This window comes from Ictalurus furcatus, chromosome 9 (genome assembly GCF_023375685.1).
Source record: "Ictalurus furcatus strain D&B chromosome 9, Billie_1.0, whole genome shotgun sequence".
In the NCBI taxonomy this organism is placed as follows: Eukaryota; Metazoa; Chordata; class Actinopteri; order Siluriformes; family Ictaluridae; genus Ictalurus; species Ictalurus furcatus.
In genome coordinates, this window is record NC_071263.1 from 18239923 (window position 1) to 18257893 (window position 17971).

At 41.0% G+C, this 17971-nt stretch overlaps 1 protein-coding gene across 2 annotated transcripts in view; it reads left to right on the plus strand.

Annotated features, from left to right (window-relative positions):
* syne1b (spectrin repeat containing, nuclear envelope 1b) overlaps positions 1-17971 on the plus strand; it is a 72175-nt gene that overhangs the window by 51647 nt on the left and 2557 nt on the right. The window contains exons 105-142 of one of the 2 annotated variants that reach the window (XM_053633897.1): positions 104-223; positions 329-529; positions 637-810; positions 939-1070; positions 1478-1674; positions 1764-1896; positions 2088-2270; positions 2439-2588; positions 2869-3045; positions 3134-3289; positions 3514-3669; positions 3771-3941; positions 4068-4406; positions 5793-5975; positions 6061-6362; positions 6559-6706; positions 7722-7816; positions 7911-8145; positions 8393-8587; positions 8765-8890; positions 9085-9240; positions 10590-10748; positions 10860-11026; positions 11209-11371; positions 11482-11669; positions 11890-12040; positions 12174-12356; positions 12944-13081; positions 13208-13405; positions 13545-13869; positions 14209-14277; positions 14935-15077; positions 15262-15388; positions 15548-15759; positions 15874-16074; positions 16201-16329; positions 16414-16626; positions 17427-17519. In XM_053633897.1, the coding sequence (XP_053489872.1) occupies positions 104-223; positions 329-529; positions 637-810; positions 939-1070; positions 1478-1674; positions 1764-1896; positions 2088-2270; positions 2439-2588; positions 2869-3045; positions 3134-3289; positions 3514-3669; positions 3771-3941; positions 4068-4406; positions 5793-5975; positions 6061-6362; positions 6559-6706; positions 7722-7816; positions 7911-8145; positions 8393-8587; positions 8765-8890; positions 9085-9240; positions 10590-10748; positions 10860-11026; positions 11209-11371; positions 11482-11669; positions 11890-12040; positions 12174-12356; positions 12944-13081; positions 13208-13405; positions 13545-13869; positions 14209-14277; positions 14935-15077; positions 15262-15388; positions 15548-15759; positions 15874-16074; positions 16201-16329; positions 16414-16626; positions 17427-17519 (6588 nt within the window). The other variant, XM_053633896.1, reaches the window with a different exon arrangement.

Genomic DNA, 17971 nt, shown 5'->3' on the forward strand with positions numbered 1-17971 from the left:
ATAAATAAAAATAAAAAGCTTTACTGTTCATTTACATTGATAATTGACTGTCATTAAATTGTTATTACTTTTTAAATTTCTTATGTGATATTTTCCTTAACAGACAATTACTGAGGTAGAAGAATCCCTTAGAGAGTTAGAGCATAAAATTACAGATTTAAAAACCAGAGGAGCGGTTCTGCAGCCGGATCAGATTTCTAACAACGAACTGATGAAGCTCCAGGTACACACTCGCTCGTCGAACTGTATGAAATTAGAAAATAATGTATATTTTGTGGAAATGTTGTCTTTTCAGAGCAACATTTCCTGTGTATGTTATATTTTATAGGACACTTATGAAGATCTGGTGATGACAGTGGGCTCTCGTCGGAGTGGGCTGAACCAGAACATGGCTCTGAAGAGCCAGTATGAGCGAGCATTACAAGACCTGGTGGATCTGGTGGATACAGCTCAGGACAAGATGGCTGCTGACCAGAAGATAATTGCTGGCTCAGTGGACGAAGTCCAGAGTCTGTTAGACAAACACAAGGCAAGCTATGTTTTAACAGAAAAAATTGTTGAAATGCTGTGACACAGGTTGGAAGTACGGCAGTAAAGACAGCCATGAAGGATCTGTGTAATATTTTGCTTTTTTAGGAGTTCTTCCAAGGGCTGGAGTGGCATATGGTCTTAACTGAGACGTTCTACAAGAAAATTAGTGCCTTTGTCCTACCACAAGAGAGCCAAGCTCTAGAGGACACTTTGGCCCAAGCGCAGGACGTTCTAAAGCAGGCTCACAAAAAAGGAGTGGAACTAGAGTACATCCTGGAGGTGAGTTACAGTCTTTATAAATGTAATTAGCAGTAAGTTGGATTCATTTTCGTCAGTCTTAATGATTTTGTCTTTTAGCACGTTCCTGCTTGCCTGTTTTATGTCTGTTTGCGAATACGTGTTTACAGACATGGAGCCGTATGGTCCTGGACTATCAGTGTCTGAATAGGCATTTGGAGGCAGTGGAGGGCCGCATGCCTGCTGTTCCACTGTTGGAGGAGACAGAGGAGAGGTTAACTGAAAGAATAGCACTATATCAGGTATATCGGCATTAGATATTCTTTACATCCCATATACTGTATGTCAAAGCTATTTTCTATGCTCATGCAGGCTTTTTGACACAATATCATAGAAACATATGAAGGTTACATATATAATTTGGCATTATTTATGGGATGGTGGTACTGCACATAGCATTAATGCATTAATAACTGTTCCTCTGGGTTCTTTGATTTCCTACCATGTTCCAAAAATCTGCCAGTGGGAGAATTGGTTATACTAAATTGGATGAATGTGTGAATGGGCATGGTGCTCTTTGTTGGACTGGTCTTACCTTCAGGATGTATTCCAGAGTTCATGGGAAAGGTTCTGAATCCACTGTGGTTGAATGAATGAATAAATGAATGAATATAGCATCATTTAGGGTAATCATATCCTATCTACCCAGGGCATGAAGTCCATTCTGGCAGAGCACCAGCACAAGCTTCATCAGGTACTAGAGGAGGGCAAGTCCCTACTGCAGTCTGTGGCCTGCCACACTCTGGAGAACCAGCTTACTCTGCTGGGGGAGCATTGGCTGAGCAACACCACCAACGTCAATAAGGAACTGCAGCGTCTGGAGTCAATCCTCAAACACTGGATCAGGTCTAGACCCACATAACCGTTTATTCTGACCTTAATGAAAAACTAACTGTTATGAAGTGCAAACAATGTATGATGACTATTTTTCTCAGATATCAGAGTGAATCTGCTGAGCTAAACGAGTGGCTACAGGATGCTTTGGAACGTCTGGAATTCTGGAACAATCAGTCAGTAACTGTACCTGAAGAGGTGGAGACAGTTAGAGACCATCTGTCAGCTTTCTTGGTTAGTACCAATTTAGTTAGAAAACATGTAAGCACAGTCAGTTTGTTCCAAATGTCTTTAAAAACTAACTTAAAAACTAAAAGTGAGCCTCTAAGTGCACTGTAATCCTGCAACCCTAAAGTATATCACTTTGTCTGCTGGACTAGATATTTTGTGAAGTTTGTGACACATGCCTTTCCTTTTCCCTTCAGGAATTCAGTAAAGAAGTTGAGGCTCATTCCAGTTTGAAAGCCTCAGTATTCAATGAAGGCAACCAGCTACTGAGGCTGAAAAAAGCAGACACAGGCATTCTCAGGGCAGAGTTGGCCCGTGTGGAGGCCCAGTGGGCTGAGCTGCTCACTCACATCCCTGTTGTGCAAGAGAAACTGCACCAGGTAATGTGCTGCACCAAAATATATCACTTGCTAATCTAGGTGGTCATTCCTGCCAAGTAGGATTGGTATAGTCAGGATGTGATGGAGTCTTCCTATTCTGTTAAGCAAGAGTATTTGTCCTGGTTAGTTATGTTGCCCTCGTGCACTAATATTTGCTTCCTGTCCTAGTCTCAAATGGACAAGTTAGCCTCATGCCATGCCATCACTGAACTGGTAAACTGGATTTCACTGATGGAGAGAGTGATGGAGGAAGATGAAGAAAACCTTAAAGGAGCTGTGGGGTCAAAGGTTATCCAGGAGTACCTGCAGCACTATAAGGTAGGTTCAGCTTATGAAAGAATATGTTCAGAACAAAAATATGAATTTACTGTGTCCATGACATTCACTAGATGAAGTACCACCATCTTTAAGTAGAGTTTTGTGCTGTCAGTTTCTTCTATTTGTATTATCACTATTGTAAGTGTTGTTTTTACATATTAATAACTGCACCACAACAAATTCCCATTCCCTACACACTTGGCAATAATACTAATTCTGATTTTGTGAGTCTCACTGATGAAAGTAATGTGATAAGTAACCATTTTCTTCCCGTTTGTAGGGTTTTCGTGTAGATGTGAACTGTAAGCAGTTGACTGTGGACTTTGTGAACCAGTCAGTGCTGCAGATCAGTGGGCAGGATATGGAGAGCAAGCGCAGCGATAAGACAGACTTTGCAGAGAAGTTGGGAGAGATGAACCGCCACTGGCAAATCCTACAGGCTCGCATCACAGAGAGGGTGAGATGTATTAGCTTTTTTTCCTAATGTGCTATAAATTAGTGAATGAGTTAATTGATCCATTGATGTGTGAGGTGTGTTTATTCAGGTCCAATACTTGGAGGGCTTGTTGCAGTCCTGGCTAGACTATGAAAGCAATGTGGAGTGCCTTAAAACCTGGCTATGTGCTCAGGAGGAGCGACTCAAGAGGAGACACAAGATTGAGGATCTCTCCTCTGTGCAAAACGCTCTCCGAGACTGCCAGGTAAAACCAGACTGTAATGTTGCAAATGCATTTCTCAACCTTACATAGTTTGACTTTTTTTCTAGCGCCAACACACCCGATCCAACTGTTCAGTTCATTATTCAGCACTTCATGAGTGGGCTCAACTAAGGAAAGCTTCAGTGCGGTTTAGATTTGTGAACCCTATACATGTGTGCTCATGAATTGCATCTCTGTTTTTCTTTATTTCACATACATGCACACAGGAGATGGAACTGATGGTTAAGGAGAAGGAGCGAGAGGTGGAGAGAGTAGAAGAGCAGGCCTGCGCTCTTGTCCAGAACAAAACAGATGAAGCCTGTGCTGTTGTCATGGAAACTCTCCAGGCACTGAATCACACTTGGGCCAATCTTGACCATTTAGTATGTTAATTCTCTGATTTTTAAACTAAAATATGATAAGCGTGTTTATAAGCCATCTCTATAGGTATAATTAGAGTCAAACTAGCAAGTGTGTTTCACAGATCGGACAGCTGAAGATCAGCCTGAAGTCAGTATCCGATCAATGGAGTCAGTACAGGCAGGCAGCTGAAGAGATTAACAGCTACCTGACAGAGGGGAGGTACTCTGTGTCTCGCTTTAGACTGCTTACTGGTTCTCTGGAGGCCGTGCAGCTCCAGGTGGACAGTCTGCAGGTAGGACTGCTCTCAACTCCTACAAATTATTTTAATGTGCACGTGTATGTAAAGAAAAAGTGACGTTAAATGCACATTAGACAGAATGAAAAATTACATTGAGGTCTTTTTTTACCCATTTATCAGAATCTGCAAGAAGAGTTGGAGAAGCAGGAGAGCAGTCTGAGGAAGTTTGGAGCAATTACACATCAACTACTAAAGGAGTGCCACCCATCTGTGTCTGATTCTCTGAACAACACCCTTAAAGACGTCAATGCCAGGTGGAGCAGCCTGTTAGAAGAGATAGTGGAACGTTTGAAGAGCAGTAAAGCTTTGCTACAGCTGTGGCAGAGCTATAGGGACCTGTACGAGCAGAGCACTGGCAGCATCCAGAGCCTGGAGGACAAAGCAGAGCAACTCCTGAAGATAGCAAACAAAAAAGACATCTCAGAGGAGGAGGTGTCTACCTGGATTCAAGACTGTACTGTACGTGAGACAGTTTTTCTGCTATTGGTGTGAAAATTTCTTTGCTATTTCCACATTTCTCTGCTACTGGTGTGATTTGCATGTTAAAGGTGGGGTCAGAGTTTTTAAAAAAGTTGGTATGTGTGTGCTTGGATAAGAAACTCTGCACTTCTGTGGTTGTCCCAAAAATAATGTGGAACACCACCATACAGCGGGACAATGAGATGACTCTGCTTACTTACCTTACTTCATCCAAAACCACTGTCCATACTGTTTAGAAGAAAACTGTTGCCCCAATCTGTAACTTGCTAGTGCTTTTTAAAAACATACAATTCATTTGTTTGTGCTATACACCCGAGACATTTGGGTTTGAGATCAAAGATGGATATGTGGATGTGAGACGAGAGTTTAGGATTTCAGGTTTTATTTCCTGGTATATACATTTTGATGTGTTAAACAACATAAAACTTAGAACCTTTTGTATCAGGCCACCCAACCTCTTCCCTGTGGAAGTTCTTGGTGATGTCATTGTCTGTTGTTTTTGGGGTTTCTTTCACAGCTCTCTCACAATGTTCCTTGGCCGACCCATTGGTGTCTGTTGCTCAGTACACCAGTGGTTTCTTTCTTTTTCAGGACATTCCAAATTGTTGTATTGTCTATGCCCAATGTTTGTCCAATGTCTCTGATTGATTTTTCCTCTTTTCTCAGCTTCAGAATGGCTTGTTTTTCTCCCATAGACAGCTCTCTGATCTTCATGTTGGCTTATCATTTTAACAACAAATGTGAAACTGAAGGCTAAAACCAAGAGTAGATGTTCAGAGCTATTTATTGTTTAAACAATCGATCTAACAGGACACACCTGGGTAACAAGAAACACCTGTCAGTCACATGTTCCAATATTTTTGCTCACCCACAAATTGGGTGGTCTGATACAAAATGTGCTATGTTCTATGTTGTTTAACACATCTACATATGAATACTAGGCAATAAAAAATTCTAACGTCTCTTCTTATAATCATATTTTGATCTCAAACCCAAAAGTCTACAACAAAAACAAATGAATTGGCCTTGCAATTCCAACAGTTTCATATATGTTCTTTCATTCATGTATACAGTCCCCTCTGAAAGTATTGGACCAGCAAGGTTGATTCTTTTGTTTTTGCTATATGGATATGGATATGCAAACAAATATTAAGTGCTATTTACTTATTTTAAAAAAATCTGTGGGGTGCCATATTCTAAGTTGTTTAACATTAACATTATTAATAATTAACCTTATCAATAATCTCCTATATGTTATGTCTAAATGTACTTTAAAACTGATAACCCTTATAAGTCCTTATAAATATAATAATAATTAATGTTAACTCATTCCATATGCTGTATCTCTATGGTTACTTTCATCAGGAGTTGCTGCGATCTCAGGCACCAGTGAAAGCCTCTCTACAGGTTTTGCTGGAGCTAGGCGAACAGCTCAAACAGCAGGTGGACACCTCAGCCGCAGCCTCCATCCAGTCAGATCACCAATTCCTTTCTCAGCGTCTTAGCTCCTTGGATCAGACTCTCAGCCGTCAGCAGGCTGCCCTGCAGGTTCAATCTCTAATACTGGATTTTGGAAAAATAACAACATATGTAGGTGTGCATTTTTTGTAACGACAGCTCTCGTTAATTACAGGCCGGAATGCAGGACTATGAGACCTTCAGTGAACAGCTGGGCACTCTCGGTCGTTGGACAGTTGAAGCTGAGGAGGTTCTAAAGGGTCAGGACCCCAATAGCTCCTTTGACCAATCAGCCATCCAGGACCGCATGGAAGAGCTCAAGAAACAGATGCTGAAGTTTAGCAGCATGGCTCCAGACCTGGAGCATCTCAATGAGCTGGCCTACAGGCTGCCCCTCAGTGAATCGGAGATTAAACGCATGCAGAACTTGAACAGGAACTGGGCCACCCTATCAGCCCAGACCACTGAGAGATTCAGGTTTGATTGCTCTAGTATGTTGCAGTGTGGTGCTAGAATAGACAATTATTGTTTTATGTAAAGCAAAAGAAGCATGCTGTCACAGTAATATTTGTTATATCTCTTAATGCTAATGCTTTTTTGCCATGACCCTGAGAATGAAAGACATGTATTTTAGCATTGTTTGGCTAACTAAATATATGTATTTTTTCTACAGTAAACTGCAGGCCACCCTGCTGCAGCAGCAGACATTTCTGGAGAAGTGTGAGACGTGGATGGAGTTCTTGGTGCAGACGGAGGAGAAGCTGGCTGTGGAGATCTCAGGAAACTTCCAGAGCTTAATGGAACAACAGAAAACGCATGAGGTAAGTCATGCGTATTGCTAAAGAATACAGCTAAGTCAATGTCTGATCATACCCTAATTTATGTATATATTGAGGAAAAACATCTCAGCATTAAGAAGACATCAAATCTTGAAGTGGATGGGCCAGAACAGCAAAAAACCATGTTGAGTTCCACTGCTGTCACCCAAGAACAAGAATCTGAGGCTATCATGGGCACAGACTCGCACATACTGGACAGTTGAAGATTAGGGAAAAAAACACCTGGTCTTTATTCCAGTCTTCAGCTGTCCAGTTTCGGTGAGTCTGTGCCTGTGACAGCCTCAGATTCTTGTTCTTGGCTGACAGGATTGGACCCTGATGTGGTCTTCTGCTGCTGTAGCCGATCCACCTAAAGGTTTGATGTGTTGTGTGTTCTAAGATGCTTTTCTGCTCACCACAGTTGTAAAGAGTGCTTATTTGAGTTACTGTAGATTTCCTGTCAGCTCAGACCAGTCTGGTCATTCTTCTCGGATCTCTCGCCTCAACAAGGATGTTTTTTATTTTTCGTACCGTTCTGTATAAACTCTGACTGTTGTGCGTGAAAATCAAAGGAGACCAACAGTTTCTGAAATATCAGCTCGTCTGGCACCAACAACCATGTCACGGTTAATGTCACAGAGGTCACATTTTTTCCCCATTCTGATGTTTGATGTGAGCATTAACTGTAACTTCTGACCAGTATATGCATGATTTCATGCATTGTGCTTCTGCCACATGATTGACTGATTGGATAAGTGCATAAATGAGCAGGTGTTCTAGTAAAGACATAAACAAGATGTGTAATTATTCATAGAAATTTTATATGTGCATGTAATGTTTTTTTTTTTTTACATTCATAAATATTATGACACCAGTCCATGCTTTTTGTTGTACAAAGGTACATACTTGAGAAAAAAGTGCTAAGTGCTACTCACAGTAATGGTGACTCCAGTAATTTATCTTTGAAGGTTTAAATAAAAACATTTAAAACTCCTTTTATTTTTATTTTGTAATGTAGTTGTTTCAGGCAGAGATGTTCAGTAGACAGCAGATCCTTCACTCCATCATCAGTGATGGACAGCATATGCTTGAGCATGGACAGGTAGATGACAGGTAAATATGTTTGATTAAAGGGATTTGATGAGCAAATATGCAGGTACAGATTTTACATGAGATACATGATGTATCCTAACCATCTTGTTTGCAGAGATGAGTTCAAGCTGAAGTTGGCTCTGTTAAGTAACCAGTGGCAGGGGGTGGTGAGGCGGACGCAGCAGCGGAGGGGCATCATAGACAGCCTCCTTCGCCAGTGGCAGCGCTACAGAGAGATGCTAGAGAAGCTGGGCAAATGGCTGGCAGAGATCTCACAACATAGCGACACTCTGCAGCCTGAATCTACAGTACCACTGCAGCAAGCCCGAGCTATGCTGGATGCTGTGCAGGTAACTATCACCATGCTTCATGTGGCACACTGCTTTCTCACTGTCTTGTAATTAGTCCTGGGCTTCGTTCCCAGTTAATCATAATGTAATAGATGTTAGAAACCCTTTTAATTGTATATAATGTTGCGGAAAACAAAAACTGACCCTATAAAAATTAAACAAAAACTATGAATCTTCTCACCCTGTAAATGTAATAACACTGATTGGTGCTCTGATTGGCATTCCCTGCTTTATGTTCTCGCTGTAGTTGAAGGAGAAGGTGCTGCAAAGGCAGCAAGGCAGTTACATTCTGACAGTGGAGGCTGGGAGGCAGCTTTTGCTCTCTGCAGATAGTCGGGCAGAGGCGTCCCTGCATGAGGAGCTGCTCAGCATTCAGGAGCGCTGGAGACATGCCAACATTTGCCTGGAGGAGCAAAAACGAGAACTGGCTGTCCTACTCAGGGTACAGGACAATACATTATAGTGTTACTCTGTTACATTATTGTGTTATTGCACTGTAGGGAGATTTTTTTAGATGAGTCCCAGATGCAGTAGTTTTTCATTCTTGGTATACAATTTGTGGAAGTCTTGAGCAGAAAGAAACTGGCTAATTAAAAAAAATCCAACTGTCTGGGAGCAGGATTGGCAGAGATGTGAGGAAGGCATTGGAGGGTCTCAGGAGAAACTGCGGGCTTTTAAGCGTCAGCTCTCTCAGCCTCTACCAAATCATCATGAGGAGCTGCAGGCTGAACAGATGCGTTGCAAGGTACCACTTGCAACACTGCCACACTAGGAAATGACTGGTGGTGCTAATGAAACAGTAATGTTAATATATTGATATGTAATTAATGTTGACATTGACAGGAAAACCAAACTGTCAAATTCTCACGTTTTTTTTTCAAATACTGACAGACAAACATATACTTTTTTATATAGTATTAGCTCTTCTGTTAAATGCAGGACTTGGAGAATATGTTTGATGGTTGGACAGAGGACTTGGCTCATCTGACTGTGCTGAGAGAATCTCTTTCAAGCTATATTAGCAGCGAAGACCTGTGTGTGCTGCAGGAACGCATTGAACTGCTGCAGCGCCAGTGGGAGGAGATCTGTCACCAGGTGCTGTTTTTATGTTTTTATTATCCAACAGGTTATATGACAAATAAAATGCTGTCAGAAATTTATTTTATTTATATTCAAAATGTATACTACTTTACTTTTCAAACCTGTGTAAATATTTAAGTTGCCAATAGGTGGTGATGTTGCATCATGGGTGAGCTCAGCTTCAGGCTGTTTATTTCTGGATGTTTTATGTCATACTGAAAGCTCACTTAAAGTTATTTACTGGCAGAGACTGATAAAGCTCTTAACCTTCTTAAACTTCCTCACTTGAGTCATATAATATAATACTAATATTAAAGTATATTTAGTCTATTATTGACAGTACTGTGCAAAAGTCTTATGCACCCTATTTTTTTAGCACAAACTTTGTTATAGATATTTATTTTATGACTTCTAGATTATCGAGTCAGTACAAAAAAATTTAGATTTCCAAACATTACTTTTCCAGCATAAAATTAAATGTTACAGAAAAATGTTTGTATGTCAGTAAAGAAAACAGCATATTACGTAAGAGACACTTTTCAGACAAAAAACACAATGAAGGCTGCTGGGTTTTGCTGCAAAATTAAGAAGCAATTGTCAGTCAAAGCGACAGTCAAAGTCTCCAGAAGAACCGTGTCTGGTTCTGCAAAATACTCATTAAAATTCACAGCTCATTTCCTTATAAAACTGCACAGATTCTACCTGAAACTACATTTTTTTAAAGAAAGCAGTCGTCACACCAAATATTGCCTTTGTTTCATTTATTACTGTTTACTGCTCTTTATAGTATTTTTTTAAACGGAGAAACATTTCATTTCATTATTTGTGAAGGCGTCTTTGCTCTACTGCATTTCTTTGCATGTGCCTAAGACTTTTGCACAGTACTGTATATTCACAATCAAGAAACTGTTTGTCAATTTATAAGTTTAAAATACAAGTTTAAAGACAGTTTCAAACTGTTCATAATATGGCAGGAATCACTGGAAAATGAATTTCTTGAAATACATTTTAGGTCCCCTATCTATTTAAAAAATTTATGCAGAGTAATTTGTTCTGAGACTGAAAGTAAGATTTGCAGTAGAGAAGGCCTTCCTGTCGGTTTGCTTGAGTGGCATCCGGTGTATGTGTGTCTATAGACCACAGGATGTGTGCAAGCTTTTCATATCACAGCAAGAGCTTAATTCAGTACATTTTTACTCTTCCTACACAAACTGTTACTACATCTTGACTCATCTGCAGCTATCTACTTTTTTATTTATTTATTTTCAACAACCGTATAGGTATGTATATATTACAGTAACATATATGCAAATAATATGCCATAATAATAAGAATCCCTGTATTATTTTTGTCTCTGTGTGCAGTTGTCTTTGCGCAGGCAGCAGGTGAGTGAGAAGCTGAATGAGTGGGCCATCTTTAATGAGAAGTACAAAGAGCTGTGTGAGTGGCTCACACATATGGAAAACAAGGTCTCCCAGAATGGTGACATCAGCATTGAAGAGATGATTGAGAAACTCAGAAAGGTAAACCAGTTGAAGTCGCATGTACGGTAGATGGAAGTACAGTAAAGAGTACTAATATGTGCCATTATCACATATAGTTTGCGTGACTTATCCCTCTCTATGTCTCTTCAGGACTATCAGGAAGAGCTAACAGCTGCTCAGGAAGATAAGCAGCAGCTCCAGCAGATGGGAGAGCGTTTAGTCAGAGCTAGCCATGAGAGTAAAGCCTCAGAGATTGAACACAAACTCGTCAAGGTCAGCGATCGCTGGCAGCACCTACTCGACCTCATCGGTGCTAGGTAAGACCACACAGGCTACAAAACAGAAAAACAGTGCTCTCTTATCATTCATTATTAGCATGATTTTATTTAAAGTGTGTGTGCTACCTGATACAGAACTCTTGTGCATTAGGAGGATTAATCTGTTCCAGTGGTGTTGAGTATGCCGTGTGTCTGACTCATATCCTATTGTGCATAACCAGGACAAAAAAACTGAGGGAGACTCTGGTAGCTGTGCAGCAGCTGGATAAGAACATGAGCAGCCTGCGTTCCTGGCTGGCCCACATTGAGACAGAGCTCTCTCGTCCTATTGTGTACGACACCTGTGACTTTCAGGAGATTCAGAGAAAACTTGACCTGCAGCAGGTATAGTTACACATGCTCGTATTAGACCTGGTTTCATGTGCACGTAATTTGCCATCATCCTATTGAGTAAAACATGGTATAACATCAGCTCATACACTTTGCATTTTCAGGAGCTGCAGAGAGACATAGAGAAGCACAGCACAGGTGTGGCCTCTGTGTTGAACCTGTGTGAGGTGCTGCTTCATGACTGTGATGCTTGTGCCACAGACACAGAATGTGACTCTATCCAACAGGCCACCCGCAGCCTGGACCGCCGATGGAGGAGCATCTGTGCCATGTCAATGGAGAGAAAGCTCAGGTAAGACTGCTTGCCCTGAGCGCTTTTATTTTACAATGCCAGAAAATTGTTTTAGGTTGTTTGGTAAGATTAATAGATCAAGATATAATTAATTGTATTGTTTAATCATTTTGAGTTTAATGTGGGCCCACATTGGGTCCATGGTGAATTTAAACAAATGATTCATCTACAGTTACAGGGTGATAACCTTTTCTTTCCTTGTATGATGTTCTCTTCACAGGATTGAAGAGACATGGCGACTCTGGCAGAAGTTTCTGGATGACTTCTCCCACTTTGAAGAATGGTTGGCAATGTCTGAAAGGACAGCTGCTTTACCAAACTCTTCTGGTGTGCTTTACACAGTGGCCAAGGAGGAGCTGAAGAAATTTGAGGTATGGGTCAGGAAATGAGACTTGTATTCTTACAATGTTTTTTTTTCTTCTTTTTTTTGGCTTTCATTATTCTAGGAATCTACATTGGATCAGGTCTCACAATTACCCTATACCAATTACTTACTCTTTCCAGACTTTCCAGCGGCAGGTGCATGAGAGCCTGACCCAGCTTGAACTGATTAATAAACAATACAGACGGTTGGCACGAGAGAATCGCACAGATGCAGCTTGCCGTCTACGGGAGATGGCACATGATGGAAACCAGCGCTGGGATAACCTGCAGAGAAGAGTGTCCTCTATCCTGCGCCGGCTCAAGGTCTGTACACTTGTGCACCTTTTCTCACAGTTTAGGGTTTAATTTTAGACATGATTTATGTAAAAAAAAAAAAAAAAGTCTTGATTTATATTAAATCACTAGATATACTGTAATGCATGATACTCTGAAGCAAAACAAGCTCTGATTGAGATCAACACTAGCTTTCATGGCTCCAAAGCAAAGCCAAATCTCCGAAGGATCATCCAACTCCAAACCCTGTCTGGAGTGGATCACTATATCTTTTGCAGAGCTATTTAACTCATGCATATCCTGTGCATACCAGATCATCACGTGAGATCCATTAGCCAGCGGGAATGGTGTTGAAAATGGTGTTAAACATTTGAACTGAAATTCACTAGTTCAATCTAGCTTGTTCCAAACTGCAAAACAAAGATAAACGATGTAGCACATCAGTCTAAATAAAACAATAGCGAATTCATAGAATATGTAAAATCAAACTTAACCTTAAGCTTAAATTTAAAGGTAATAAAAACACACAAAATATAAAATGTTTAAAAATTTAATCTTATAAGCTACAATGAACTGGTTAAATAGTTTAATTTGGTTGTATCCTGTTTGCTTTGCAGCACTTTATTAGCCAAAGAGAGGAGTTTGAGACAGCCCGAGACAGCATACTGGTGTGGCTAACAGAGATGGACCTCCAACTAACTAACATCGAGCACTTCTCTGAGTGTGATGTCCAGGCCAAAATCAAACAGCTCAGGGTGAGTCTCCATTGAGATATCAGCATGAACTACTTACTGCTTTACCCTGTATAAATGTGTATATGTATATATTTGTTTTATATTTCTGTTGTCTTTACTTTCTTTGATCTTTGGTCATGTATGCAGGCATTCCAGCATGAGATCTCGCTGAACACAACCAAGATTGAGCACATCTTGCAGCATGGGGAAGCACTGATAGAGAAGAGTGAGCCTCTGGATGCTGCAGTTATTGAAGAAGAGTTGGAGGAGTTACAGCGCTACTGCCAGGAGGTTTTTGGACGCGTGGAACGCTACTACAAGAAACTCATCCGTCTACCTGTACAGGTAAATGCTTTTTAAAATTTTTATAAACTAGTCCTTCTAAGATGTAGATATTTATTGTACTTATATAATTTGTCCTTTCACTGTCAGCTGTTTCCACTGGATGAGATTTTAGCATAATGTAAGTCCTGTGTTTCTGCAGTTTACAGATGATGATATTTCCTACTCGGACCGAGAATTCGACTTAGACGAGGCAGCCGATGCATCCAGCCTTCCATGGAGTGAGCATTTAGGTGACAGTCAACTCTCTCCGCTGCCCTCCTCAAGCCGATCTGCCTCTCTAGCAGTCCCACTTCGGACTGAGCGGTCAGGACGAGACACTCCAGCTAGTGTTGACTCCATCCCCCTGGAATGGGACCATGACTATGATCTGAGTCGTGGCCTAGAGAGCGTCACCAGATCCTCAGAACTAGGAGAGGAGTGCAAGGATGGCACATACCTTCAGGGCTCAGCATCTGCACTCTCCGGTCAGTATGTACTTCTGGATCATAAAGGCCTTTTAACAAGAGTGTTTAAACTACATCACAACTGCATAGTGTTATGTTTAAAATACAAAAACTGACCTGACAGTTGCAGTGATTCATAATTAGCAAACCCAAGTAGTAATAGAACAGCCCAGTGCTCTTCCCAAGCCTAATCTGACATCTGAATCTGTTTAAAACATTGAGCAGTAATACCCATACCGGTACATTTCTGATATTATGTATGTCAAATCATTGAAACCATCTGTCAGTAATTCCCTATAGTCAAATTTTAAGACACACTGTCGAAACTCTGCTGTATGCGTTATATATGTCTCTTTTCAGATGTAGTGATCCCAGAGAGCCCAGAGGCATATGCAAAACTAACAGAGAAAACACTGAGATCCATCTCTGGTAGGCAACAGAGGCCACGCCATGCTTTCGGGCTGGGGCACATAACTCAGTATGAGAGATTTACTCACAGCCTGCCGCTTGGGACTTTGATTATTTTCAGTTTCTACTCACAAACCCAATCAGACAGCTGCCATTAGCTGCAACACTTTCTAACCACCTTTTCCTTATTTTGTTGTGGGTTAATTTTCAGAGTTTAACCTACCGCACGTAGAATTAAAATATGTGATTGATGCTTTTTGTGTTTGCCGAAGGTTTTTTTCTTTTCTTCTGTGTATTTCCTAAACACTTGGGTATTATTCACAATCCCTAACAACGGCAACTAAACGTGTATGAACGTATAGCGGACGAATCATTCAAGCTGAGTAAACTTAACAGTAAATATGTGGTTATACAATTTATTTATGAAAGCTGGTTTATTTATGAATGCTGGTTGTAGAGAGTTATGAACAATGCCCATAAACACACTTTGGTGCAAACCCAATACAACTTTAATGGGTTTTTTTTTTCTGGTGGAGATTAGCTGTAAATGACATGTATATCACAAAGCATGGCATACAGCAATGGTAGTTTTCGTCTATGGTTTGGCTTCGGCTTTCGTTCCAGTACAAGCTCAGATACCTTTTGGACTTTGATGGTAACCGCTTTGCACATCTGCAGGGGAGACAGCCTCACTTGAGACTCATTTCCGGCAGCTTGCGAAGGCCCTTGACACCAGCCACTTCCGTCTCCAGCAAACTGAGAACATCATCCGCAGCCGCACACCTACTGGCCCTGAGCTGGATGCCTCCTATATGGGCTATGTAAGTCCTTTAGAGACATGGGTTCTCTAGAAGCTAAAGTAGAGTCTTGTGGATGGAGTCGCAGCGAAATGATTGCAGTATAAAATGATTTACATTACTGAGTGACTCTGGCAGGTGTTACTAAAATCTATTGTAAACTTTACTCTGTATCCTTTGACCGAAAAGTTGTCTCTGGCTTTGGCAGATGCGGTTGCTTGGGGAGTGTCGTGACAGTATTGACACGGTGAAGAAAGTCGGCTGTGAGCTGAAGGAGGAAGAACACAAGCTGGGAGGATTTGTGAACCCCAACAGCTCAGAATCGCAGACCTCCGGTACTCATACTCAAGTCTCACACTGTATCAGTTAATATTAGATTATTTAACATCTAGCTGTTTGTTGTGGAATGCGATTGCTGTGACACATATTTATATATGTACATTTGTTACTCAGGGGTTTTTGCAATACTGTTCCTTTCTGCCTCTGCCCTATAGGGGTAATTGAGCGCTGGGAACTGCTGCAGGCACAGGCTCTTAATAAAGAGCTACGCATGAAACAGAACCTGCAGCAGTGGCAACAATTTAACTCAGACCTTAACAGCATATGGACCTGGCTGGACCAGGCTGAAGAGGAGTTGGAGCAGCAGCGGAGGCTAGATGCTAGCACTGATATCCACACCATTGAACTGCGCATCAAGAAGCTCAAGGTCAGCCATCCCAAACTGCCCAAACTGGCTGCGATAAAACCATGGTCCATGTCACCTTTCTCTCTTTTATATATTCCAAAATATCTTCTGTAATAGTCTCAATTTACTCTGCAGGAACTACAGAAGGCTCTGGACAAGCGGAAGGCCATAGTGCTGTCCATAAATCTGTGCAGTTCTGAGTTTGTGCAGTCAGACAGTAAAGATTCTCAGGAGCTGCAGGGCCGACTGAAGGAAATGAATAACCGATGGGAGCGGCTAACTGGCTCTCTAGACGAATGGAGGAGTTCTCTCCAAGATGCACTAATGCAGTGCCAGGCAAGTCTGCCAACTCCTATTAGAGTAAACAATTAACATTAAATGTGGGTTTAGTAGGTGTGATTTAGTCATTTTGAATGAGTTTGATTCTATCAATGAAATAGACCATAAACCTTTGTCCTACAGGACTTCCATGAAATGAGTCATGGTCTTTTGCTGTGGCTAGAGAATATTGACCGCAGGAGAAATGAGATTGTCCCCATCGACCACAATCAAGACACTGACACTCTGCATGAACATCATAAAACTCTCTCGGTACTGCATGGTTTATTAATATTTGAGTGCCCAGTATGTAAATCTATAACTAGTAATGAATCTCTTTTTGCTTTGTCCTACCAGCAAATCCGTCGGGAACTGCTTGACTCTCAGCTGAAGGTGGCGTCATTGCAGGACATGTCTCTGCAGCTATTAGTCCACTCAGAGGGCAGTGAGTGCCTGGAAGCCAAGGAGAAGGTCCATGTCATTGGCAACCGGCTCAAGATGCTATTGAAAGAGGTGACACGAGACATCAGAGAGCTGGATAAAACTCTGGACATCACCAGCAGTCAGCAGGTCAGTACATCAGTTACATTAGCGAAAATTGGAATAATACAGTGCCTTATGTTGCAGTGTTTTCATAATGCACATATTACTACCAATTGCGGCTCAAAGTTAACATGTATTTTTGTTTTACATGTTTACTCAGCTGCTGTGCAAATTAAAGGGATAGTTCACCCAAAAATGAATATTCTGCTATCAATTACTCACCCTCATGTCGTTCCAAACCCATAAGACTTTCGTTCATCTTCGGAACACAAATGAAGACATTTTTAACGAAACCTGGGAGATTTCTGTCCCTCTGTTTACAGTCGGGGGTCTATGCGGCAGTGAAGATATTTTGTTAATAAAGGCTTAATTTGAGGTTTTTTGTGCACACAAATAATTTGTATCGCTTTGTAAAATTGTGATTAAACCACTGGAGTCACATGAGTTACTTTTACAATGCCTTTATGAACTTTTTGGAGCTTGAAAGTTTTGGTTCTGGACTGTAAATGGAGGGACAAAAATCTCCTAGGTTTCATTAAAAATGTCTTTGTGTTCCAAAGATGTATGAAAGTCTTATGGGTTTGGAACGACACAAGGGTGAGTAATTGATGACAGAATCTTCATTTTTGTGTGAACTATTCCTTTAATTTGGGATTTATCCCCTAGTAAACCATGTATACAGCTGTGGTCTTGGGTATGAGAATTTTAATACAGACTAGCAGCCATCTTCCAAAAGGCTGCCTTTCTTGCTGTTTTTTAATCAAGGTTTAGATATAAATTGGTCACCATAAATTGATTCATTGCCCCATATATTTTCTTTCTGTCAGGATCTGTCATCTTGGTCATCTGCTGATGAACTGGACACATCTGGTTCCTTGAGTCCTGTGTCTGGACGAAGCACTCCCAGTCGCCACCGATCGGTAACAAACCATCCTAACTTTCTGTGGGGCTATGCAAGGATGAAAGTGATTATCGCATTAAGGCAATAGATTTTTATTTGTGTCACTGATGTCCCTAGAGCGTTGCCACTAGACATGCTTGACACCTCAGTACATCTGTGCAGTATCAGAGTCCCTCCAGATTCAGACCCTACCTTTTTCCTTCACATCTAAACCAATTCAGCATTTAAGATGTGATTCTGTTTTTACAACCCCATGTTCTGCCTTGTTTAGTTCTTCCAACACATTTCTTTGTATTCATGAACCTTCTACACTCCCATGCAGTAATGCTCAAAGAACACTGGTTCAGTAATATTAAAACACAAATCTGTAGTTCTGTACAGTATATGAAACACATTCTAAATCTGAATTCTACATAAAAGTACCAGTATTTCATATATCTCTTTCAGTAGTTTAGGGTTTTCTGCTATGAT